General features: G+C 39.8%; 1 protein-coding gene and 1 long non-coding RNA gene across 2 annotated transcripts in view; one reads left to right on the top strand and one right to left on the bottom strand.

The window, feature by feature from the left end:
- rspo2 (R-spondin 2) overlaps positions 1-4,487 on the bottom strand; it is a 63,118-nt gene extending 58,631 nt beyond the window's left edge. Inside the window, exons 1-2 of the mRNA XM_088306915.1 lie at positions 3,968-4,487; positions 3,409-3,733 (exon numbers count right to left, since the gene is read on the bottom strand). Coding sequence (XP_088163041.1) covers positions 3,409-3,508 — 100 coding nt within the window. The 5' untranslated portion in view covers positions 3,509-3,733; positions 3,968-4,487. The remainder of the gene's footprint in view (positions 1-3,408; positions 3,734-3,967) is intronic.
- A 1,483-nt stretch (positions 4,488-5,970) lies between these two features.
- On the top strand, positions 5,971-26,289 carry LOC148329563 (uncharacterized). The gene is made up of 4 exons (XR_015845605.1): positions 5,971-6,029; positions 6,569-6,676; positions 8,607-8,707; positions 26,096-26,289. It is a non-coding gene; the product is annotated as an uncharacterized LOC148329563 (long non-coding RNA).
- Positions 26,290-26,499: the final 210 nt, after the last annotated feature.

Raw genomic sequence — 26,499 nt, 5'->3', positions numbered from 1 at the left:
AATACAAATAACAACTGTTGTCTTGTCAAGAACCACTTTTCTAGAATTAGGTATGTTATCAACTTGACAAAACAATCACTAAAAAAATTGAAAATGAGACAAGATGTAATGTATTAAACAGTCGGAATAAAAGCTAATCATGCTCAATATCAATTGACACTGTCAGAGAGATTTAGACCTATTCATGTGTTTGCCGTTCTGATTGTGCTTGGCAGTGGTGTCTGAAACATGCTGAGAGGCATTTGTTTTGTTACCTCATGTGCCGTATTTATAGGAGTGGAATACACTAGAGACCTCTCTGTATGTGACAGTGCACTTTCTTTGACACCAGTGAAAACTACAACATCAATAAAAATGTTTTTTTTTAAAAAAACACTATATTTACATTTGGAAAATTCATCCATACGTTTGTAACGCTCATCCTCACTCAGGTTGTGTGTGTGTGCTGGGGCCGATCCCAGCTAAGTTTGGGCAAGAGCAGATATCGACAAACAACCATTCACACCTACGGACGAGTTTAAGTCTTCAGTTTACCTCAGCTAAGTTACTTGATTGGTTAGTCGATTGAAACGATAAATTCTAAATCTACCATTCGTAACCTGTCAGATGGGATTTGTTGTCTGATAACCATAATCATAAAAGTCACTTTTTTTTTTATAACACTTGTAATAGATTCGTCTGGTCTACCTTAAGAGATATCTGGTGATTGTAACATAACCAAACATGGTTGTGTCATGCAGCATGCAGGCTCCAAATATTTTTCATCAAAAAGATTGCAATCACAGTCTTGACTATTTAATTTAAAACATTCAGCTTGTCTCCATGAAATCCGAACATGATTGCATATCTCTTGCACTTGGTTATGTTGATACATGCATGCATCACATCAGTGGCAAAACATTTTCATGCGTGTTCCAAAAGGCATGAATGTTGCTATTGTTACACATAAAACAGTTGTGCTCGGCAAGAACAGTGTGGCCAAATTGAGTTTCAAGCGTGTCTGGGACTCAACACTGCTGAACGATTTGGATAGCTCCTGGTACATGCCAGACAGACTGTGTATAAACCTGTCAGAAGTACGCTGAGGACTCCAAAAATACTTGGGGAATTTTTTGACTGGACGATTTTTTACATACGGAGCCCGCCAAGGGACATCGCAATAATATTTAAGATTGTGATATAACCCGTTTTATTACAATAATATTTATGTTAAAACTCAACACTATTGCAATAGAATGCAATGAGTTTTGCAAATTATTCGTGCGGGAACAAGTGATTCCACTTCCAGGTCATTAAAAATAGCCTTTAACTGTTGTAGAAAGCGGACTGTTTCCATAAAAACAAATTGCCGGATTCACAATACAGGAAGTGGCGCACCTATGTCACGCAAAGGCTCATGGGGCGCAGGAATAAGTTGGATAGCAATTTTCTTTTGTTAACTAACTGTTAACATTTAGTACATACCTTATCCCTTTGTATGCAAACTATGTCCTTGCTTGGGACATCTAAAAAAAAAAATCTCTCCAAACTGTCATTCATGCGCCTGCCTGTGCTGCCGTACACTTAAAGCCATGACCCAGAGGTGGAAGAATTTTGTTCTCGTCCTAAAATAATATTTTTGTAATTATGATCTTTTTTTGTGAAATAATGTAATAAAAATGGACGAGGTATTGTATAAAAAGGCAAAGGTTTATATGCGGTAATAAATCATTGCATTATGTTGAGAAGTATTGCATTATTTTGCAATCTTAAATCATACAAAAAATAAATAAAATATTCCCTCTTCTCCGTAAACACCTTGCTGTGTGGTTGTGATAAATAAAAACAGCAGGCAAATACCAAATATTTGGGGTGATTTTCGCAAAGGTGCTTCCGCCCCAGTGTTGTGCCATGAGACCTCCAAAGGATACGTTTATAAAATTAGAGTCAGTTCAAGTACTTCTCATACAGGCACAAGCACGCCCCACACGCACACACACCGGCTCCGTAAACAGGAAAAAAAAATGATGAGATTCTAAGGGCCCATGTCTGACAGGGGGGCAGATAATATTGTATTTTCAGGCAGCAAGATCCCTTTTTTTTCAGGGCCCCAAATTCCTGGCGGTACAACTGCACACACAAGTAGCAAGTGAAGCAATGGTGTGTTGCCATCCAACATATTTAGGATGTTTGAACAGGACAAAAATACAAACATAACTCCCAGACGCTATCTAACAGAGTCATTCAAGACAGAAGAACAGAGGAACACAAACAGAAGGGCGAAAAAACGTGTGTGTTTGCCAGTACCCCGCAGTGCTTCACTGATTATTTGCAGATGGACCGTGGAGGGCTTTCAGAGTGTGGAGGTTCCCCCTGGCACGCAGTGCATATGATTAAATCTGTGATTGCCATACAATTTACAAGAACCAGCCCCCTCCCCTGACTTTGAATGAGTTCTCTACAACATTAACACACAGCAGGGACCGGACCGGTTGCCCAAAAATTGGCGTTACGAGAGAAAGAGTGAGGGAGAGAGAGAGAGAGGGATAGAAGAAAAAAACAGACCAAGCCAACATCAATTGGGCGCCCGAAGGATCCGACGAGTTATGTCACAAGTCTAAAGAGGACTTGGCTGGGGCCAACTCTCCTAATCCCACTGTCTCCTCGTTCATTGAGAGTATAGAGCAGTGTTTACAAAGAGGCTGATCCCCTCCTCAACTGCGCCTCCGCTGAGCGATTGTTATGCTGGTTTCCTACCAACTGTTCAAAGTGGTTATGAGATCAATTAAAACCAGCTTAGGGGGCTTGAGTGGAGATGTGCAATTCATATGTCGGGGTAAAGGGATTCCGTATCCATTCATTAAATAGCTCTCACCATAAAAGCCCGCTCTTATCCAATGAGATGTTACGTTATGGAGCGATGCGCATCAGCAACTTTTGGGAAGGATTCACTTTTAGTCCTCAACGGGACACGACCCTTTAGTTCGCCTTTTATTTTTGTTGTATACTTTAAACACAATAAGAATGCTTTCACTTTACATGAGCATGTTTTCAACTACACGTGCCCGGCGTATCTGCGCACATTTTACGCATACCGAAAGCGGCAAAAAAAAATACACAGCCTCTTAACCTCCTCCACAACTCTTTTGTAAGATTATCTCATGATGTCAGAAGACTAAATGTCTGACTTATTCACACTTTCCATATGCTCTAAAAGTATAGACTGGTCCTTGATGTCATGCCTCAACGCACCTTGAGCGTTGTCAGAACCAAAAATTAAATCAGTGTCGGGCTAAATTGTTTATGTCGCCATTTTAAAAGGCGCATGTAAAATACAGTACCGCACTGTGAAAATGAAGATTTAACATCATATGCGTTTAACCCAATAGTCACTCTGTCGATGCGGCGGTATGAAGCTGTAACTTTTACCTCTTTTGTTTCTCCTCCAGCGTTGTGACGGCGCCTGACAGTTGCTGTACTCCATACAGTTCAATACTATCAGCGCAAATGAGAAGAGTCGAAACTGCATCTGGACGGCTATTAAGTTGTCCGGACCCCGATTTAAAAAAAGGGGGGGTGCCAAGTGGGCTTGCGATGAAGTTTTTGACTCTGTAAATGTTCTCCTGGAGTTCCTTTTAGTCGAGCTGCAAATTTGTCAAACATCAGACGAGATGCGACATATCAGGTCACCAATTGGGATCATTCTATGGACTGAGATGATCCTCCGTTGAGTGTGAGTGTCCTCGTCGGTGCGCTGTGGAGATATAATCACAAACGAGATTAGTGTGATTGAAGTGTGACAAAATCAACACCGAACAAGGACGCGTGAAGTGACACAATTTGGATTAAAATTCACAACAGTAAATGGTATGTGTGGTAATTTGTTGAAACGGTGACAAGTAGACCAGCAGAAAAAAACGCCCATTGCGCGCATTGTGCGTAAAAGCGAAACAAAACGCTCGGCGACATAAACTTGTTGTCAAATTACCTTGCATTTGACGAAATGTTACTCCGTCCCGGTTTCGCTTTTATTTTAGGATCCCCTGGAGTGCAAGTGCAGCTTGGGAACACGCAGCATCACTCGTTGTGTGACAAAACTTGGGTTTCCAAGAAGAGAGCAGAGGTCCGACAGGGACGCGTCGCAGCGTGCATGAAGTGAGTGAGACCAGAATTTCTTCCCTTCCCATAAAATTCTTAGATTCCGTCCACCTGGGTTTCTTCAAAGTTTGTCACTTCGAACAATGGGCACACAAGCACGCGTGGTTGTACTTGGACGGATTGAGAGCCGCAAATGAGTCGCATGTGCGTTTCCGCGCGCTGCTGAGGTTGAGCGGTGACTGCCTCCAGTTTGGTCCTGATGCTTTCTGCCTCCTTCCTCATATAGAGCCGTGCTGATGTCACGCGCGGAGACTTCAAGTTTTGGTGTTTCTTCTTATTTATGATGCTGAAGATGACATGTCGTATATTCGCTCTCCTCCAGCCACCCCCACCTCCTTGTCTTGCACGCTCACTAGTGGGTGCGAGGTTGCTTCTGGGTGCTAGTGGGCGTAAACGAGCCTTTTGAGCCTGTTGATGTAAAACAGTTTAAGGGCAAGAAAAAAAGTCGATCTGGGGGCTGTCTAGATTTGGCATAGTGACTGCGGTAGCAATTTACATTTTTCCTGTACAATCACCCATATCCCAAAGAGGATCCCACTTCCTCAATGCTAAGTTTTAGCCAATACTTTCCATAGAAGTTTAGCCGGATCAAAAATGAAATAATGACATACGTTCAGACTAAAATCTGCTCCACTGTTAATTAGAAGTTGGAGGTAAAAAAAAGTACGAAGGATGTGCCTAATGTGCGTAATAAGATGAGTCTGCCAGTCTCGCCACGTCGTTTTATTGCACGCCAAGGACTAAATCCGCCACCCGTCCCCGAAATTAATGTAAATCGTTATAGAGGCTGAAGTAGTTGTGGCGCGTGTATAAATCATTCAGTAATTTAAGGGTTTTCTTAAGTTCAAGCATTTAAGGCTGACCCGTGTGACCTCATAAATGGGCACAACCTCGGGCGTTCAGCTTCTCCTTCAGTCAGACCCACCTTGCTGAGGGAAAGACACGATGCTCGCTGGCACTCGTCCGCTTTCCAATGACATTCAAACTCTGGCAACCTGTCAACTTTGAAGCTCTTTCAAGGAAAAAATTGTGACTCACGAGTAGTGTGTTGCACTCGTGTAATGGAAGGTAATAAAAGAACCTTTCAGTTTACATGGTTGTAAACGAGGAGATGAGTAAACAATCACACCGTCCTGTTTTAAGCAAACCCAGCAATTACAGTAGACTGGAAAACTGATGGATGACACAGGTAAAGGATGCTTTACCAAATTCAGCCACTAGGTGTGGCACTTAATCTTTCATGTACTTCAAGGAATGAAAAGCGTTTTTCAGTGCTCCATCCATTACTTGGACTTTCATGACAAACAAACTTTCACAGGAGCAGTTGAATGACAGCACATATTGACAGGTGATTTGAAAATAAATTAAATTTGAGTATGTTTGCACGTAAAACAACAAGAAAACCAGTTAATTGAGATTTTTCTCCTACGGCAATAAACCACGAGTGAGTTTCTATTTCTTCACTGGGACGAATGAAAATAACTTGAAACCCTCGAACACTGTTTTAAAAATAAGACCCATAGATGATTTCTTGCCAAAACCTATAGTGACCTTTGTCCCATTTTTTATTTATTTGTTCAGAGAGCACTGATGGACATTGTGGTTAGGAGGCATGTTATAGCTGCAGGCAGTGCGATTAGTTTGGGGTCCTCACTAAAATAACATCTGAGACTGAATTGTTAAGGTGAATGTGATAATTTATGCCTTAGACACTTTTTATTTTCATGATGTGTCACTGAGACGGGGGGATAGCGAGCCAATCACTTTAGTCTCCCTTTGCCTTCTTTGCGCTGCAACCTCCCTCCCTCTCATTGCAGTGTACAGATAAATCGAGATGACGTCAGCATTTGGAAGATCTGGCTCCAAGCCCTCAATGCCATAATAGCAATGAGGTAAGCTGCTGTATACTTTCATCAGAAAAAAAAGACTGAATGTGTGTTTTTTTATTTCTATTTTGCGCAAGTTGTCATTAAATCTTAATGCCAATCGTAAAATTGATGTATCTGAGAAGTTTTGTCTGTTGCCATATTGAGAACTCAGTTTCAACACATTTTATTTGTAAAAAAGAGGTATTGTCTTTCGAAACCCCCCCAGCAAACTCAGTCATATACAATGGATATTATGTCTACACACCGCTGTTCAAATGCTAGATTTTGCAATATAAAAAATGAGACCAAGAAAAATGATTTCAAACTTTTTTACCCTTAATGATACCCACAAATTTTGCCACTCAATCTAACAAAAATGAAATACTTTAGAAAGGAAATGTGATTGCACAAGTGTGCACACCGTCTTATAATTGGTGACTGTTCATAATTAATCATCACTAACAGTAAAAAAAAAAAAAAAAAACGGTCAAGTTTATTGCAAAAGTCTTAAGAGAAAACAAATGTAACACGTTGGACGACTTATGACCACATCTGCTGCACAGTGCATGCAAGTCCAGGCTCTGGGCTTCCCGAGTGGAGTTTGCATGTTCTGCCGGTGCCTACGTGGGATTGCTCCGTGTCCTTCCTCCCACTTCCCCAAAACATGCATGGTAAGTTAATTGAACACTCTAAAGCAGGCATCACCAAATGGCGGACCGCGGTCCGAATCCGGACCGCGCGATGGTTCGGACCGGACCCATGACCGCTTTACGCTGAATTTTTTTCAGGGCGCATTCGCAAACGTTGGCGCTGCAATTCTAGTTAATATGGAAAAGGCGTCACTGATTTGAGCCAATCAAATGTTTTGTTGTTTGATCCACTGCCAATTGCGCAGCAGACCGGAAAAGAGTGCTGCTGACAGTTTGCCTTGCTAAAAAGTTAGCAAGGTCGATGCGTGTTGTTTTAAATGAATGGACGGAGAAATTTAGTTTCGTTCTGGCTGCAGCCGATTCAAAACCAGTGTGCATCATATGCTCCGAAACTGTCGCAACATTGTGAAGCGCCACTACGAAACAAAGCACCGCCCTTTTTGCAAAGTTATCCGCTGAAAGTTTGAGGTGAGCGCACGCAAAAACATCGAACTTCGAGTGCAGTATAAGAGATTTTTACATTTTTGTTGACAGCCCAGCAGCATGCAAACGAATGTTCATTAAAGTATCATGGATTTTGGGGAAACATAAAAAAACGTTCAAGTGATGGGGAAGTTGTGAAGGAGTGCTTAAATGCTTAAATGCGGTTGCACAAACATTATTTAAAGGAAAACACACAGGCCAGATGTGTGAAATAATCTACCAAATCCCAATGGCCCTGACTCCGTTACAACCCAGAATTAAGTCACTGGCAGGGCAGTCACAAACTCATTTTTCTCATTAAGAGATGTTAAAAAAAATATTAAAAGAAAAGGTAGTGACAAAGCTCATTTTGAATTAGTTTTTCATGATGACAGCCATTTTTATTGATTGTGTACTGAACATGTTGACCTGTTTTACTTGGATAATTAGGCTTTCCGTTTTTTTTAGGCTGATAACTCTTTGATTTGAGGAAAAAATAGGTAAAAGATGTTAACTCAATGCTTAGCACTTGATATATTTCTGCAGGAGATATTTGACTGTTTTTTTCTGGAAGTGGCAAACTTAAGTTCCTGGAGCCACATTTTCTTGAATGTGAAATAAACGCCTTATATTTGTTTGACTGGCAAAGGTGTTTAATGTGAACATTGCTAAATATTTCGTATATGAGTGCGCTCTGTTGAAAATGACGAAATATTGAAACTAAAAATGTAGACATAGGCTAGACATTAAGGGAAGTTGGACTTTGGTTCGGACCTTTTAATTGGAAGAAATTTTAGTCGTGGACCTTTGTGACTTTTAATTGAATACCTCTGCTCTAAAGTGTCCCTCGGTGAGTGGTTGTTGGTCTCTGTATTTCGGCGATTGGATGGCAACCAGTCCAGAGTGTATCTCGCCCACTGCAGCCCAAGGCAGCTGAGTTAGGCTCCAGCGTGCCCACGACCCTCGTGAGGACAAGCAGTTGGGTAATGGATGGATACAGTAACACAGCTGCTCAAAATTCACCTGTGCTATACACCTGCAATGTTGTGGTGCTTTCCTTCTCCCCAAAGTGGGGAACAATAACTAGCCAATTCCATCTTATCAAATGAAATAAAATAAATATATTTTTTTTTAATTTCAGGCTTTGGCTAAATAAATATTTTCTATCTTTTTTTTCTTTTGGGTTCAACATCAAAACAGATTATTTACAATTCCCAGACTTGATGTAGAGTCATTCAGCAGGTGTAATATACATGTAATTGAAATCTTTTAGTGCTTAAACAGTATGCATGGGAAAAGCACAGGAAAAGCAGGAATGTGAAAGAATTGCCTGTTTTAGGGAAATTGTGATAAAGATAGAGGGAATGAGTAGCAGAAGACTGAGTTATGAGAAGGTCACATGAAGGGAAAAGTGGGGGTGGTGGGGGCGACATTAAAAAGATTGTGACCGTCTGGCTAATGGTTCTTTATGGCTCCCTCATGTCCTCAGATGGGCAGAATGACTGGCAGAGATTGTGACCGCTGGTCACTGTACATCACTTCTGTGTGCCCCTTCAGCGAACATCCAATTCAAGGGGGCTGCCACAGACGGTAAGAGTACCACTTAAACACCATAAAACCAATAGACTAAACAGACATTCATCATTGCAGCTCACACGTACAAAGTGTATCAGACACAGGACTTTTAACCGGTCCACTCAATGACTCAATATGCACGTTAAATTCTCATCAGGTACTGTATAACTGTTGTAAAAAAGCCTGACCACTCAAACCTCAGCTGCAGAAAGAAATGTCCAGAAATAGGACAGTCATTGGTGAACTGGCTTTGTTGATTTAATCGAATCAGTGATTTGAAACAAGTGCAGAAACAAAACACAGAGCGGGATGAGGGAGGGTTGGGAGGTGGAGAGGTTTGGTTAAATGCAGCACATTGATTAGGAAACATTTATCTTTGAGCAACTAAAGGTTTCCTGACCTGGCAACTTGGTGTCTGGAAGAAAACAAATCATCAAATTAGACCATTTGGAGATCAAACCCATGTTTTGGTTGTTGATCGTGGGAAATGTCAATAAGTAACAAATGTGCAAGCAGTTAAGCGCAGACATTTTCCTTGTGTGTGTGTAACGTGTGTGTTCTGTTGGTAAGCTCTGGGTGGCTGTGGGCTGACAGGGACCTTGAGCAGCTGGCCCAGATGGCAGGCTGTAAATGTTTTCTATACAGTGTGTAAGTGATTTGTTGCCTTAAGGACATGGGGATATAATGGAGTGCAGTGTGTTGTTTGCAGCCTGTATTATCTATCTAATTGCAAAATCTCTGTAATGAGGGTACAATTATTTTGTAGCAGTTATATATATATATATATATGTATATGTATATATATATATATATATATATATATATATATATATATATATATATATATATATATATGTATATATGCAGGCAGGGCAGGGTTATGGCTGCTGTGATTGTGACTCGCACAATAGGGAGGAGGTTAATTGAGCACATCAAAATTTAGACGGTTAAAAGCTGGAGAGTTAAAAGTTAACATTTAAGATGTCTGTTGAGAACATGACCTTGATGCTGTCTGCTAAAGCAACAACCCATCAAACAACTTTGACAGACATGCCTGTTTTCTGTGTTGGAGCTGTCTGAAGTAACAAGTCAAGTTCAGAGTGTGTGCATGATTATGATATTCTGGATAGTTGTAGTACTTGGTCTACATACCACTAGAAATCACAAGGTCAACATCACAGACACACTTAAATGGTATGACTGGACTCCAAGCCACCCATTTGCAACAAGTCCTAAGTGCAGGGGACTCGGCACATTGAGTAATGTTCACCAAAAGACAATGTGAGGGTCCACTTTATTTACCTTTCAGAGCTTAGTCACTGTGCTGCGGTCGCAAGTGGTACGAATGATGGATGGATGGATTCTCCCTTGTCATTAGGCCTTGAAAGAGCAACAGTGGGATGAAAGCACGAGTGCTGTTAAACTTGCTCTTACTATAGCTTATTTTGTGCAAAGAGAGCTTTGGTTGATGGTTCATCAGTATTCTTCAGCCTAGTTCTTCTGAACTGATTGTTTATGAGTCTTCGAACAAAGTTCTTGTTGATCTAGTCATTTGAGTATAGATAGATAGGGTATAGATAGTAGCCTTTAGTGGTGAGCTCGGAGCAAAGAATCTGGTATTATGTAGAGTATGTATACTGTATGTTGGAGTTCACCTATTTATTTTTACAATAGATGCACTTTCTAAATGTTCTTGATCAAAAAAAAATCTCAAATACAACCTTCTGTAAACGAACGTCCAACTCACATAAACTGCAGGCATTTCTAGATAATTCTGTCATTGTGAGGACTGAGCTATGATATACTAATTACAGAGAAGGTGGAACAACAAACGCATAGAGGCATGGACCAAATATTGCAAGTAATTCAGACATGGGCAATGATTCGAGAATGGTTGAAGACCTGATCAATTTGGACACTTGATATTGGGATTGCAAGTCCTCTCATTGCAACTATGAAGGTCTTAGATGAGTTTATATGTAGTTTTTCATTTCATCAATTCAAAGGCATACCTTATTAAAAGGCGCTGTCTCAGTTATGGAGAGCAATTTCTTTATTTAACATAAATAGCTCACCGCTCTATTGGGTGCAGGCATGCTAAACCAAACGCTAACTTAAAACATACAGTAGCATGCATGCATGGTAAAACATACGGTTAAAAAAAGGCAACATGAGCAAAACTGAGTTTGATTGTACTTTATTGAAGTATTTAATATGTCAGGCTCCCTCTAGTCATTGTCAGAGTCAGTCTTGTTGCTGTGAGGCTCCTCAGAAATGATGCCGGCTTTTGCGAAAGCTCGAACAACAGTGCAAGCAGCCCCTTTAACGCAAGCATCCACCTGCCGGTCCTAGTAAAGCTGTGTTCGCCATCTGTCATCCATTGCTGCCGGTCGCAACTTGACTGTGAACGCCCTTTTTACAACTATGCCCAGCGGTTGGATTTTCTTCGTCAAGCCTGGGGGCATACGCTTAGCATCCTCTTTCACGCACACCCTTCCCCCGTTAACGTCCGTATTGCTGTCCTCAGTCACGTCCACCTTTCCTCTACATAGGCAGTGTGTCGGTAGGAAATGCTCCCAGTCAGTCAAGTGGTGTGCTCATAAAAGTCACACAAGAACATTTACAGATTTTGGAAGTGGCACATTATAAGGTGCCCAGTCCAATTTGGTGAAAATGTATGATTATTTGAGGTCAGGTTGCGGGGGCAGCAACCTATGCAGGAAAGCCCAGACTTCCTTCTCTCCTGCCACATTGATCCCTGAGCCACCTCATCTGGCTCCTTTCAATGCGGAGGAGGACGGGCTTGAATCTAAGCCCTTCCCGGATGACAGAGCTTCTCACCTTATCTCAAAGGGAGAGCCCGGATAGCCTGTGGAGGAAACTAATTTTGGCCACTTGTATCCGGGAGATTATTTTTTCGGTCACAACCCACAGCTCATGGCCATCGATGAGGAAAGGAACGTACATCAACTGGTAAATCAAAAAATTCGCCTTCTGGCTCAGCTCACTCTTCACCTCGCAAGTTTCGATCAATGACGACGCTGCCCTGATTTGCCTTTCGATCTCACGCGCTATCCTCCCCTCAGTTTCGAAGAAAAAGAGAGGATACTTGAACTCCTCCTATTGGGGCAAGATCTCGTCCCTGACCTGGAGAAGGAACTCCAATCTTTCCTTGGTCTCAGATTTAGAGTTGCTGATTATCATCCATGTTAGGGTAGAGAGCCAGCACCTATGAATAGAAATGTTGTACTTCAATCAATGCACATCTAGACAAAATAAGACAATGGCTGCATTAGCAATCTAGCAGACACTCTCAGTCCAGAACACGTAAACAGCTGACGTCATCATAACAAAGAGGTTTGATGTCGAACGTATATTAAATATTTATAATCTCATTAATAATATTTGCACTATTTTGCGCCACAAACCACAGAGTACTGAGTTTTAAGAGCTACACAATAATAGGTCTCAAAATTATATATTTTAATTAATTTATCTTTGCTAATGGACAATGATTTTTATTGACAAATAATATTACATTTATGTAAAAAGATGTATATTAGTCCGAAATGTAAAACATTTTGGGGTTTCTAAAATGCATTTTCATATACACAAATAAATCAAAATTATACTTGATGCCAAGTAGTTTTGAAAAATTGAGAAAGAACTGGCCCCTCACAAATCTTTAATGTCCTTGCATTATTGCAGTAATATTTTATTTAGTTTATTTATTATTATACTTTTATTGTTTTTAATGGTATAATGGCATTTTCTGTCATGCTTGGAAATGGCATTTTACATTGTGAAGAAAATCACAATATCTGTCAGAAAAAACGCAATATCATTTTTCCCTAAAATCTTTCAGGCTTACCACCACCCTGGTCTGCCAATCAATAGGCACTTCCCCAATGTCCACTCAATGTTGTTGAGGTGTGTCAACCAGGACAGGCCCACAGCATCCAGAGCCTTTAGGGACTCCGGACAAATTTCATCCACCCCCAGGACTTTTCCACCGAGGAACTTTTCAACCACCTTGGTGTCCTCAACCCCACAGTTAGGAAAGACCACTTCAGAGTCCCCAGACTCTGCTTCCTCTGAAGAAGGTCTGTCAATGGAATTGAGGAGGTATTCGAAATATTCATATGTTTGAACATGGTGTTCGTTATGATCAATCCTTGATGAGCACAGAAGTCCAATAACAGAACACCATTCAGGTTCTAATCAGGGGTGTCATTCGTCCCAATCAGGCCCTTCTAGGTCTCACTGTCATTGGCTATGTGGTAATTGAAGTCCCAAAGCAGAATGAGGGACTCCCCAGAAGGAGCGCTCGCCAGCACACCATCCAAGTACTCAAAAAAGGGTGGGTGCTCTGAGCTGCTGTTTGGTGCATGGGCAAAGCACCCTTTGGCCCCTCCTACAGGTGCCGAGCCCATGGGAAGGCGGACCCATGTTGCCTCTTTAGGCTGAGCCAGGCTGGGCCCCATGGGTGCAGGCTCGACCACCAGGCGCTTGGCAGACAGGCAGGTTTCAGGTTACATGTTTCATTGCTTTGGATCGATATTGGCCGTGTCTTGGCCTTAACACAATAGGCAGTTACAGCTAGTGGGTGCCCTGTAAGTTTTTCTTCCAATGAATTGATGTTGCATGTCATTTAATCATTGATGAAGGACCAGTGTCAGCACTGTCCTGAAAAATAAAAGACCTAAAAGAAAGATTCAAAATAGTCAACTAAAACTGGGAATGGACTCGCAAATTGGAATGTGACAGGAGCTGACAAGAGCATCAAGAGATGCAACAATGAATTAAAGTCAAAGTAAACTTAGGAGACAACGGACAAGAAACAATTGTTTGAAGGAGCTGATTGGTAGACACAAGAAACCAGGTTGATGAGCACAGGTGGAAACAAAAAAACCTAATAAGCAAACCATGCACCACAAGAAGACATAACATGAAACAAAATACAAATCTAAACAAAAACACAGATAATAACATAATGCTTTACAATAACTGCTTTGTTGTCTTGTTTCCTTATAAATATGCAAAAATATTGTTACCTGGCATTGGCCGAGGGTTAGAAGCACTAATACAGCTAAACATGAATGTGTCACATCGGAAGGAGTGAGACACAAAGGTGGTTGGCATACTTTAATGCAGCTGGCTTCCCCTGTGGCTTTCAAAACAGCTAGACTCCTTCACTAACCACATCTAGATCCCCCACAACACACACATTTCCTGTGCCCTTTCCTTCTCACTGACCCCCAACACCCAAACACGCCTACCACATTTCATATAAGGGCCCCAATAAATATGCCAAATCCAACTGCACTCAGCCCACAATTACTGCAGCAATCATATCGCTAGTCTCAAAACCAAGCCCTTAACTTTACAACCCCAGGGAAAAAAAACACCCACAAATCTTACAAACACAAACACATCATTATATAGTATATTGCTTATGTGTTCATCCAAAATAATAAGGGGTACATATAATGAAACGATTCCCCCTACTAATGGTCTTGTACTGGTTCATTAATCACATCTGGTGAAAGTACGTTTGAATGAATCAGGCCAGAGTGTAGGTTGGACTATCCGGAACAGTGTACCTGCTCTCACGCAGTATCTCAAGTCCAACCAACCATAAATCTGACTCCCATTGACATCCATGGTCATGGGTTTTATTTATATTAGACACTATTTTTATGTCAGTACATGGTACCTCTCAGCAAAATAATGTCTCAAGATAGGACAGTGCCACTGCTTTTTAAACATTATATATTCTAATATATATATATATGTATATATATATATATATATATATATATATATATATATATATATATATATATATATAAAACATATTAGATTATTTACAAGTTTAACATTTTTCAAATTTATCACCAGACAAACATTAGACGGAGCATGCAATTATGTCAGTGCATGGATGTATAGATACAAACAAAACACTTATAATGGAATAATTTGGTAAATTATGTACATAAATAAACCATGATGGCCATCCTGTACTGTATGTAATGCAATTGTTGCACTGTTCCCGGTGGCCACTACAGCCCCATTTGGCTGAAATGTTGTGCACTGTGGGATTGTGGCCAGTTTTTCTCTGTAAGTCTTGCTAGGTTTTCTCACATGGCACCCAGAACCACTGTGGGGAAAAGGGGTTGCAGACTCCCTGAGGCTCCAAGGCACAATATGGCTCGCCCCTGGTCTACTATCACGAATGCCAGTACATTCTCTCCCAGCCCATCACGTTCTGATGGGGTCACATTTCTTACATTCTAATCAAGGCCTGATACGTTTTTCACGTACTGTCAAGGCTTTTTTATGGAGGAAAAAGTAAATGCCAGGCAGCTTTGGAAAACGTTTGTGGCCTCAGATTAAGTTCCCCTGTCAGGCCCGGCTTTATACCACCGCCCAGACTGCGCATGCCAGTCCGTAGTTTTGCTATGCCCTGTCATGTCGTGCCACGTTTTGTTGTGTTTTACTACTGCCGACTAGATTTCCCATCACACTGTGACTGCAATGACAAATTTTTTGATAGTTAAAAAACGTTTTCATGCATCCACAGCAATCGCGGCATGTCCTGTTTGGCCATCCCATTCTGCAACGTTGTCGCACGTCCATCCCATTTTATCAACGGGGGCCTCAATTCTGATTGTTGTGGCTGCCAGGAACATAGTATAATTGTAGCATTAGTGGCCCAAAAGCCAACTACAGAATGAGTTTCCAACGAGACTGATCAATGTGACTAACATAAGCTGCCCTACAGCTGGTTAACTCAGGGCATCAAAACATGTGGAAACTGATGTATGACAACAAAATAGCTACAATGGATCATTATTGGGGACTTAACAAGAACGGAAAATGTACCAGCTGTCAAATGACTCAGATTTAGGTTGTGATGGGTAACACATGTTTGACTAAAAGGACACTATTAACACCATGAAGACTGGAGAAGTTTTGTTACATGTCAAGGTCACTCTTTTTTTTCCCAACAGTCTCAGATGCTGGCATTTTAAACAACTTGTTTGAGGCCCATCACATGTGTGTGTGTGTGGGGGGGGGGTTGAGATGTCACATTTTAACAACATTATGAATGTTAAAAAACAACTTTCGATTGGATTTGAATCGGTTGTCACCTACTGTGTACAAGCCGGCCTCAGGACTGAATCCTATGTGCTTTCCCCTCTCTCCTATTTGTGGAGCTGCATCTATCGCTCACAGCATAGCATATCAAACACGGGCAGGACACACAACACAATTTGAAATGTTCCCTTTTATGGTATTTAGTTAAAATGGAGGTATTTAACATTTATTGTAGTTCTTTACTGGGCTTTACTTTACACGGCTGTTTTATATCCACAATGACAAATCCTGTTAAATGACCTATCAGAATCATTGACAATCAATGACAACTCAAATATAATTATTATATTGTATTTCATTGAACTATCAACTCATTTCTATTATTACATTTGATTAATGTGTGTTGCTGACTCTGATTCAAGCCACACGATTAAATGATTGCGGAGCTGTGGTACTGGGTGTTTTGTTTGGCAATTTAGTAAAGTGGGGGCACATGTCAGTCAAGTCCAGGTCAAATACGATGATCAAAACAAACATGATCTGGTTTCCTCACTGGGGAGTCCAAGCTCACCCTTAACCCCTCTACATGTGAGCTCTTAAGCCTACGACTTGAACACGGAATGCCCAAAAGTGCCCTCGGCCTCGACCTGTACCAAAACATATTCCTGTAATCTAATTTATAAGAAGTCTGGCAATGTTTCACTCCCAGGAAGAACTTTGTGTATTAGTGCTGGGTTACTTCATGTCATTGTTTCAGACAAAGCTGTACTAACGGTCCCTGTTAGACTCAGACCTCACAGAAAACAACTCAAGCAAGTTGAGGAAAAAGTAACGACAAACAACTCAAGCAAGTTGAGGAAAAAGTAACGACTGGAAAGGAGCAACTTGTTAAAGAGAGTAGAGAATGGTAAAGAAAGTACACTATTGACATCTATGTGCCCTAAGCCATGCAGACAGCCTCCATTACTGGTTTTATTTTACAAAAGCATGATCCTGTTCCTTAGGGGAGAGGAGATAATTTTCATTTCGACCCCTTAAACACTCCAGAGCTTTTGACTTCAGGCAAGGGGACTCCAGTGAGTCTCAATGCCAACCTCACACATAGAAAAAAGGGTCAGACATTGAGATCTAATTCTGTTAAAAGAGAGAAGAACTTGGATCATCCATATCTGAAAATAATCCCCCCTCAGCACGCCTGGCCTGAAATTAATGCATTGATAAACACTAACATATGATATTGTTCGGAGTACGTGAAGCCATTTGGAGCAACCCTGCTTTTAGCTTGGGTTACAATTGATTTTTCAGGGAAACTGAAATGATCATGCGGTCTTTTTCTAATGACTTAGATGTGAGGTGGAAAGATCTTCGGAGTCACTTCCAAATACATGAGACAATCTCTCAAACTGCTTGTGATGTTTTTTTGGAACAAATAATAACTAGGTCTGAAGCATTTCCTTAAAGAGTAAAATGTTCAAAGGGGCAACAAGGGTGCTTTGAGGTCACAGAAAGATCTTGTCAATGATATAATTGGTGTAAACTAATGTTAGATTTCAAAGATGGATGCAAAGCCCAATTTGAAACACATGGTGGCAACGGCAAAGTCTAGACAAAGGGTATTTGTGGGTGTAGTATTTTACTGGACAAAATAAGTTCACATGAACTTCTGGTCTACAATATTTTGAGCTACAGGCAAAAGCTGGTTAAACGTCTTTGAAACCATCACAGTCAACAGCTGTAAAAATACCCACATTAAAACAGTCATCAAATTCAATAGTATTTGCTTGGTTGCAGGAGGCTTTGGCTGTTGGAAGTCTTGAAAACATAATGCTCTCTCTATTGTAATATTATTTCAACTTAATTTCCCTCATGGGATTCATATATCTATCCGTCTGTCTCTCCATCTATCCATCCATCCAGCTTTCTGTCTCATTTATCATCTAGCCATCTCAGCTATCTATTCATCCATCCAGCTACTGTAGCTGTGTAACACTTTCCAAAACAATGCACGGTTAAACCATGAAACAACTTGTGCTTTTTTTTTTTTTTTGCATACCTAAAAAAACAGGGTTGGAGCTATATTAAAAAAACATGAAAAAAGATCATTCTGAAGTCACTTCCTCTTCCAGTGTTTACCACTAATATTTGAGCCCCTCAACAAGCAAATGGATCAAATTGCAATAAGTGTGCCAGAAAGAACTAGGACTCCGAATCAATTCCATACAATATGCAGCTTAAAGATTTTGAACGTCCCTGATCATGTTCCATAGTTCAACCTTGACTATAACAGCGAATGCAAGAATCATGTTCAAGTCAAGAGAATTCATTACTTCTTTGTGAGCAATATTGACTATGTCAACTGCAATAGTGTTTGTTGTTATTGTGCTTGAACATCAAATTTATAAGCATTAATCATAAATGACCACCAATTTATCCATTTTTTTTTACTTTAGGAAACAATGGAAATGAAATGAATCCATTAAAAAGTCAATTTTTCGCTACTTTCAAACATGTATTACCTGTGCATTTTAATATTTATAACAGCTATCAGTGTAAACTAAATTAACTCCCACCAGTAGTCTCCCTAGAATGTTCTTAAGCCTCCCTTAAATGATCTGTTTGCACTTTAAAAAAATATATTATTTATTTTTAACCAAAAAGCGAGAAGAATCAATCTAAAGTACCCAGAAAATTAAATTAAATAAACATTGACCTAACTCATCATTATTCAAGTAAATATAATCAAATCTGTGGGTTTCCCTTTACTTCCTAGTCTATCAATCCATTCCACTTCATCATATAGAAAATCAACTACTACTGTTATTCTCTGTTGGTTTGGCTCATTTCTTCAAACAGAAATGAAATTTCAAACTGGTCAGTCTTACAGTTTTTCGCAACAATACAGCTCATTAGCAAAAGCTCATATTTCTTGTGAAACTGTTCACATATGCTTCCAAATTAAATGATAACTTTCTCATCTAATAAGTCAGTGCCACCAAAATTGCAAAGATCCTTCTCAATTGCCTAAGGGCTCTTTTGCAGTTATTTAGTACTTTTGCCAAAAATGACCTGGATGGCTCATCACCACACCATGGATCAACAACAAACGCTCATATCTCTTCCTAACCTGTTTACCAATTTGTCAAAGCTAAATTCCTCTCACGTTGAAATAGGGTCCCTAAAATGTATCGTCCCTTGGCTTTGTGAAAGCACTGCAAAACAAAATGTTTATCAGTTTTGTCACTACAGCAGCGGTCCAGTCAATAGAACACAATGATGTATGAAACTGAAAGATAAAAAAAATGGTTTTCCTCCCAAAAACACCAGATTTTGTTGTGTTTTTGTGTTGCTCAACAAACAAAACAGCAGTTGCAGCAAAAGCAAAACAAACCAGTTACATTTTGAACAACCAAACCTACTGTCACTGAGCAACCCGCTCTTCTAACTCAGCCACAGCCGCACAGCAGAACGCCCCAGCCAAGAGCTGGTCATAGCTGCTGACCAGCTGGTCTTAGTGGTTTGAATTTTGCGATTTTCTTTCTTTTTTTTTCAGCAGGGTTCACAGTAAGAGCAGTTGCTAAAGTTTAATGCCCCACTCACTGCACTCACACTGCCAAGATAATTGTTACCATTTTTATTCACACACAAAGTAACTTAACTTCCATACATTACAGTAGAATACATACAAGAAAAACTACACAGCATTTTGTACTTTTTACATATAAGAAAGCAAACAAAGAAAACAAAATGTATATCTAGCCTGCAGTGCTTTAAATAAAGTTTCATAACCACACTGGTTGCTGTTGTCATCCCGCCGCTCGTGGCAACCACCCTCATCCTCTTGGCCATACGTGCTGCGATCAGTTTGGCCATAGATTTTTTTGTCCACATTGCAGCGGATATTTTCTGTTCTGATACAGTACAGTACAGTAATCTACTGTGATGTCCGTAAAATATTTGTTCATACACTCAAAAGCTCCTGGCAAAAAAAAAAAAGCCACAATCGGATTGAGGTAAGGGGAGTACGGTGGTAGTAGCTCTCTCCCATGAACACAAATCAAATGTTCCAAGGAATTCATTTGGTTCTATAGTATTGTGTTCTTGACTAATTTTGACAATTGAACAGACTTTTGGGCATATGACGACTTACACAATGACATCATGCTGTTTCGGAGCAAACAACTGTTGGACTGATAATCAACTAATATGTTGAAATAAACCAGATGTATATATTTGGAAAATGAGCTAAATGTGGGTTCATTATGCTATCTGCAGGCTACTTTTATATTGCCATTTGCAAATATGCACTGAGACATATAGAAAGACATTTTTAATTTAATTAAATCAATGGGAAATGTCATTCTGTTGTGAACAGTTGCAGAATGGTTTGGAAATTAATTTGTCCATGCTGTTTTGAGAAATGAGTCAAACCAATGAAGAAAAACATGTAAATGTCCTTATTAGCAGAAAAACGAGTCCATCTTTTTACTGTGACCATGCTTGCATTGGTACATGCCTCTGTTAGCATCTGGGTAGCAAGGAGTGCCAAGTTTACGGACTAAAAGTAGCATAATTAAATAATAATGTGAAGGATGAACAGTAAAGGTCTTGTCATGGTTCGTCATCCAGTTCCAATCTGTTCTGCTTGAATGTCCTTATTACTGAGAAACCATTCCATGTTTTCCATGCGATCATGCTTGCTCCGGAATCTGCTGGGATTATTGTCCACTGTACTGTACCCATTAATTGGCGTATCTTGCAAGCAGACGGGCAAGAATGGAAGAATGTTTTTATAGAAAGTAAGTTTTTACCACTGCTGTTAAGTTCAATGATAGTTATAGTATATATACCATATTTTTACGGTCATAAGACACGCTGCATCAAAGGGCGCAACACCAGTTGAGGGTGCTATTTCTGCATTTAATGCATATACTAGGCACGCCGCACTACGAGGCGCTAGCTCAGCTGCCTCACGCTAGCTAGCTCCGCTGCTTGTGTTAGCTCAGCTACTCGCGTTAGCTTAGCTGCTCACACTAGCTGATGTCAGCTCACCAGGACTCAATCTCCTAAGAAATCGTTGCCAGAGGTATCACTCCATTTCAATGACAGATGTCATGAAACTATTAGGAATCACTGCCAATAACAACAACTCTAACCAATAAAAGGTGTCTAGTTTACTAGACAACGTCAGGGGAGGGACTTCACTGGTCACGACACTCCTTAGAGTCATGGTTTCAAATCAAAACAAAAAAAAAAAACTCAGCATACAAGCAAACAATGAAACAAAGAAATACGATTAACACAAAACATGTATCTCTCATGCCATCTATATACCCAAAAGAAATAAAAATAACACAAAAAGATTATAGCAATGGCTTCTTGGGAGCCACTCAGCCTTAGCCAATTACAGCAATGGCTTCTTGGGAGCCACTCAGATTCAGCCAATCACATGGCTGTTTAGAGAGATGTGCTGTTGTGCTTTGGGCTTTTTGCAGTCTGTTGTCTAAACCTGGGACGTTTCTTGCTTGCAATAACATAAATGATAAGACAGACTACAACATTGTGGACAGCTGCCCTTTTGTCCAGCTTTCTCCTACACCATAGTCACATAATGTATAAGTCACGGTCAATTTGAAACATAGAGGACACAGACTTTGGCCAGCAGGGCGTGCTAACATGCACTCCGGACAGCCAGATGAGTAAAAGAGTTGATGGTCGTGAGTGATGCTTAGTCCATATAATAGGCGCGTCGCTTTACAAGGCGCTTTGATTATTTTGGGGAAGATTAGGGACTTGAGAGTGCAATGGAATTTAGTACTGAATAGGGTATATAAAAACACATCACGATGCTGTTCTGCAAGGTAAGGGTGTTCTCGTGTGTGTGTGAGAGTTCAGAATGGAGATGGCTCTCGGAAAGAAACTGTTCCTCAGTCTATTGGTCCTCGATTTGATGCATCTGTAGCGCCTGCCAGAGGGCAACAGGTCGAACAGGTGTGAGTTTGGGTGGGTATTGTCTTTGACGATGTTGAGAGCCCTCGTCAAAGACCTGCCCTGCCCTATGATCCGGAAAATACATATATATATATATATATATATATATATATATATCCATTATCTGTAACGCTTCTCCTCACTAGGGTCTGGAGCCTATCCCAGCTATCTTTGGGCAGTAGGCGGGGGACACCCTGAACTGGTTGCCAGCCAATTGCAGGGCACACAGAGACAAACAACCATTCACGCTCACACTCATACTTAGGGGCAATTTAGAGTGTTCAATCGACCTGCCATGCATGTTTTTGGAATGTGGGAGGAAACCGGCCGGAGTACCTAGAGGAAACCCACGCAGGTACGCGGAGGACATGCAAACTCCACATAGGAAGGCCGAAGCCGGGATCAAACCCACGACCGCTGATGTCTCCCACTGTGAGGCCATTGTGCTAACCAGTCGGGCCGCCGGGCCGGCCTCTATCTATCTATCTATCTATATATATATCTATCTATACATATATATATATATATATATATATATATATATATATATATATATATATATATATATATATATATATATATATATATATATATATATATATAAATCGGAAATCCAAAGTATGAGAAGGCATCACAAAATAATAATGGAATGCATAACTATACATAAGGTAAAAATTAAGAATATTATTGTCAGTTGCAAATACAGAGCACCAGGTACAAACATTGATACCTTCAAGGAATGGATGGAGAGCATGTTTTCAAATAGAAGTGATAACGTTGTTTTTATATTTGGAGATTTTAACATTCATATATTAAACCCACATAAGCATAAAATGATGAATTCATCAACAAAATGTACAGTCTAATATTTTTTCCAAAAATAACTCAACCCACCAGAATTACATCCAATGGTGCCACTGTAATTGACATTGTATACACAAATGAAATCTAAAACAAAATGAATAAATGGTATATTAATTAATGATATTAATGACCACCTACCATTTTTTGCTATCTATGATCAAATTTATGGGAATTAAAATTAACAGGCACACAGATACGCAGAGACGCAATGGAAACAGTTGGGAAAGAGTTACTGGCACAAAATTGGGAAGTAAAATATCAAGAAAAAAAAAACGATGGGCAATGCATATGAAACATTAATGATAATATTTAAACAAATATATGGTAAGCATTGTCCAGTAAAAGAATGCAAATTAAAATCATAAATATAGTAACTGTCACCGAGGATTGCAAAATGCACGCAAAAAGAAAAACTGTTTACTGTTAAAAAAAAAAAGGTATACCAAGAATTTGTGAGACTGAAAACTGAAGAAACAGAAAATAAATGTAAAAGATGTGAAAATAAATTTACTCATATAATGAGGACAAGAAAGGATATTATAAGAAAATATTAGGTGTACACAGAAATGATATTAAAGAAATGTGGAGTATATTAAACAGTATCATAAGACCTTGTTCCCCACTAAATGGTCACGCTGATTATATCATAAAAAATGATTGTCATTTGTCATAGGAATGAAGTGGCTGATGTTCTTAATAAATTCCTTGTAAGTATAGGAACCAATCTTGCAGATAAAATCTCAGATCCATGGACAGTTGGAAAGACTAAGGATGTTTTGATCCCTACTCAATGTTTCTCACTGCAGTGGAAGGAAAATAAATATTGGACAGTCAACTAACTATAATGGGAGAAAACGGTTACTGTGCTTTGCCAATTGCCTCTATGTTGTTTAGTTAATAATTAAATACGGTTCAATCTTTTTGAGACTGGCAGAAGGAGAGACGATGGTCACTCGGTGACCTTTTTTGCATACCGTTTGGGTACATATTTGTGTTGTGGTTGATTCTGAAGATACTCCCTCTGTTGGTGAACTATATTAAAAAACATTAACACATTATTTAATTGTTTTTTTAATCTGTCTATCTGCGTATTTCCTGCGGGCCAGTATAGGTTGAAAATGACGTGAAAATCATTGTATTCTGTTTCTATTTACGTATTACACAATATCCCAAATTCATTGGAATCGGAGTCTGTAAAATGGGAAAAGAAATATGTACTGTTCTTATAGTACATTCTGTGATGAGATTAAGACATTGACTTTCCATCCAGATGGATCTCATAGCCAATCCTTGATGCAGTCCCAACGGTACTCATACTCATGTCACCACTCCAGATTTCTTCATACAGTAGCACAGCTCTGGACACCCTGACATGTGTTTTTCTGATATCCTCAAACACACGATGCAGCTACGTCTGACCGTTCCAGTTTGGCAGTGGCTGTGGCAGATGGAAGTCTTGCTGCCACTCACAAATTTCCACTTTTCTCATCAGGGCTTTCACCACTTATTCTGAAGTAGTCATTGTATGATCAATCAATCAATCAATCAATCAATCAAATAAAAGTAATTATTTTCTCTACGGTTGTTGCAATTCTGTGCATCACCCTTTTACATGTAAAAAAAATAAATAAAATACACTTCCATCTACCCTATGCACTTTCATACCTCCACAGTCAGGACCAACAGCCTTTCCATGCTTCATCCTCTTCAAAGCTTTACTCACTTCATTCCTTCTATTCTGAGTTTTATTTTCCTCATTCATCAAATCCTGAAAGTACTCCTATTTTGTTTTTAAATGCTTTTAAACGCTGTACTTTTAATTATGTGAAGCACATTGAGTTACCTTGAGTTTGGTATGTGCCATACGTATAAATAAAGTTGGGGCTGCCTTGAATACAGGTACTGTATGCTGCACTACTGGCATTCACTAAACATGTGGAATTTTAAGAATAGCCAGTGGAATGACGCCATCTAGTGGCAGTTGCAAATAATTACACTTAGCTGACAAAAGCTCAGGTATATTTTTACAAATTTAACACCTACGCACAGTCACTTTGCAAGGAGCAACAATCATTACAAGGTTAGGTGACTCTAAAGTATGCAAATAGTCAACAACGCGCTCTTATGTGCCCATAATAAGTGCAAACAGCTTTTGGCCATTGCTAGCGGGCTAATGTGGCTAACTGACGCACAAACATACGGACAAACTGGAGGATACGAGCACCAAATCATATAATTACTTTTCATCATGAAACCAGTCCTGAGAAGAACATGAATGAGCTAAGTCATAAGCAGGATTCTAAATTAACACCCACCAAATGTGGGGGTTAAAATTCTTTTTGGTTGTTGATATGAACGTACAGCCAGTATAGTCAGATGTACGAAGTGCCTTCAATAAGTTTGACACGTGCGCATTGCGCGGGTGCACCCGGCCCCGATCACAAGTGTGGCTTAACTTTGTTAAAGTCAATTTAGAGGCGCCTCAGTGTAACACAGTACGATTATATTGTGCAAAGGAGGTTGTATGACGTGTATAAGTTAATTGAGTGCAGGTCTGAGGAGTTTGGTGCTCCCTCCCACTCTGAGCCAAAGCCTGCAGCGGACTGAACTTCGAAGGCAGAGTTTCAGACTGCAAAGTTTAACGGGATATTGGATGCAGCACAAACTAATTTTAGCTTTGTTTTTTTTAAGTAATTGCTTAATAAACAAACACTTTTCAGACTGCCTTTTCCCCTAATATACTGTATTACATGGCTCAGTCTACACTAATAAGAATGCAATTTTTTACCAGGCAAATGAAAAGAAGTCATGGTGAGCCACTTCAGCTTTGTTCGAATCATTTTGTAGCAGGTGTCTTGTAATTTTGACAAAATATTTCTCACAGTAGAGGCAGTCATTTTTCTTGCCATACACTCGCTGGTGTGCAGTGTTTGAGGACATTTTCACTTTGATTGTCACCTTTTGTTGAGGGATATGAATCGCTGCCTGCAGGGTTTGTCAAAGTTTCTCTTTCTTGGATTAATTGCTGGTTTTGGTGGATTGATGGCTTTTTCACTTCTGTTTCTAGTTCCTGTTGATCTTCAGTTGACATTTCCAGAACAGTTTTCTGAAATTAAAAAAAAAGTAACTTATTGAAGTAAAAGAATAATAGAATTTGTGAATACTCGCTTTCAATTTCACAGCCATTGGTCAGATAATTAAATCTTCAATTACCATTTCACAGTTGGGATATTCCTCTTCTGTGGAAAAAGATAAGATGTTCTCTGGGTTATCACTCACAGCACTCTGTGAGACATTAGTGTCATCCGGTGTTTCTGGCCAATAATTAAACATTTGGTCTTGAAACAGAAGAGCAAAGAATAGAGATGCAGTGTTTGAAAAATATTTAACTTGGATATTATCTTGTTGGTCTTAACATGCATTTTGATTCATGCGTTTGGGCTTTCATAGGTGAGTCTTCTCAGATGGACGGGGAGAAGATGTAAACTCCACACAGAATGGCCGAAGCCGGAATCGAACCCACAACCTCTGCACTGTGAGGCCATCGTACTAATCAGTCGTCCGCCGTGCCGCCACAGTTGTTTATTAATTTGCAAGTAATAATCAAATGAAATCACAAAGCATATATTCAAGTTATCACATATAATTTCATCCTTAAAGGGAACATAAAAAAAAATATTTGCAGTATTTTCTATGTGCCTTCACAAGTTCAAACATGGCATTCTGATTAGTAATACGTTTGTGGAATGTGTGTTAAGCATCAAAATACACCTGTTTCAAACATCTGAGTGGGATGCCATTCTGTCACTTCTGTCAACCCTCAGGGCTTCAGTAACACCCAATCACGGCTAACC

This window comes from Idiotropiscis lumnitzeri, chromosome 10, assembly GCF_059441095.1.
Source record: "Idiotropiscis lumnitzeri isolate Australia: NSW breed Sydney's pygmy pipehorse chromosome 10, RoL_Ilum_1.0, whole genome shotgun sequence".
Lineage (NCBI taxonomy): Eukaryota > Metazoa > Chordata > Actinopteri > Syngnathiformes > Syngnathidae > Idiotropiscis > Idiotropiscis lumnitzeri.
Note: the sequence above shows the minus strand (reverse complement) of the source record. Positions and strands in the feature narration are given on the sequence as shown.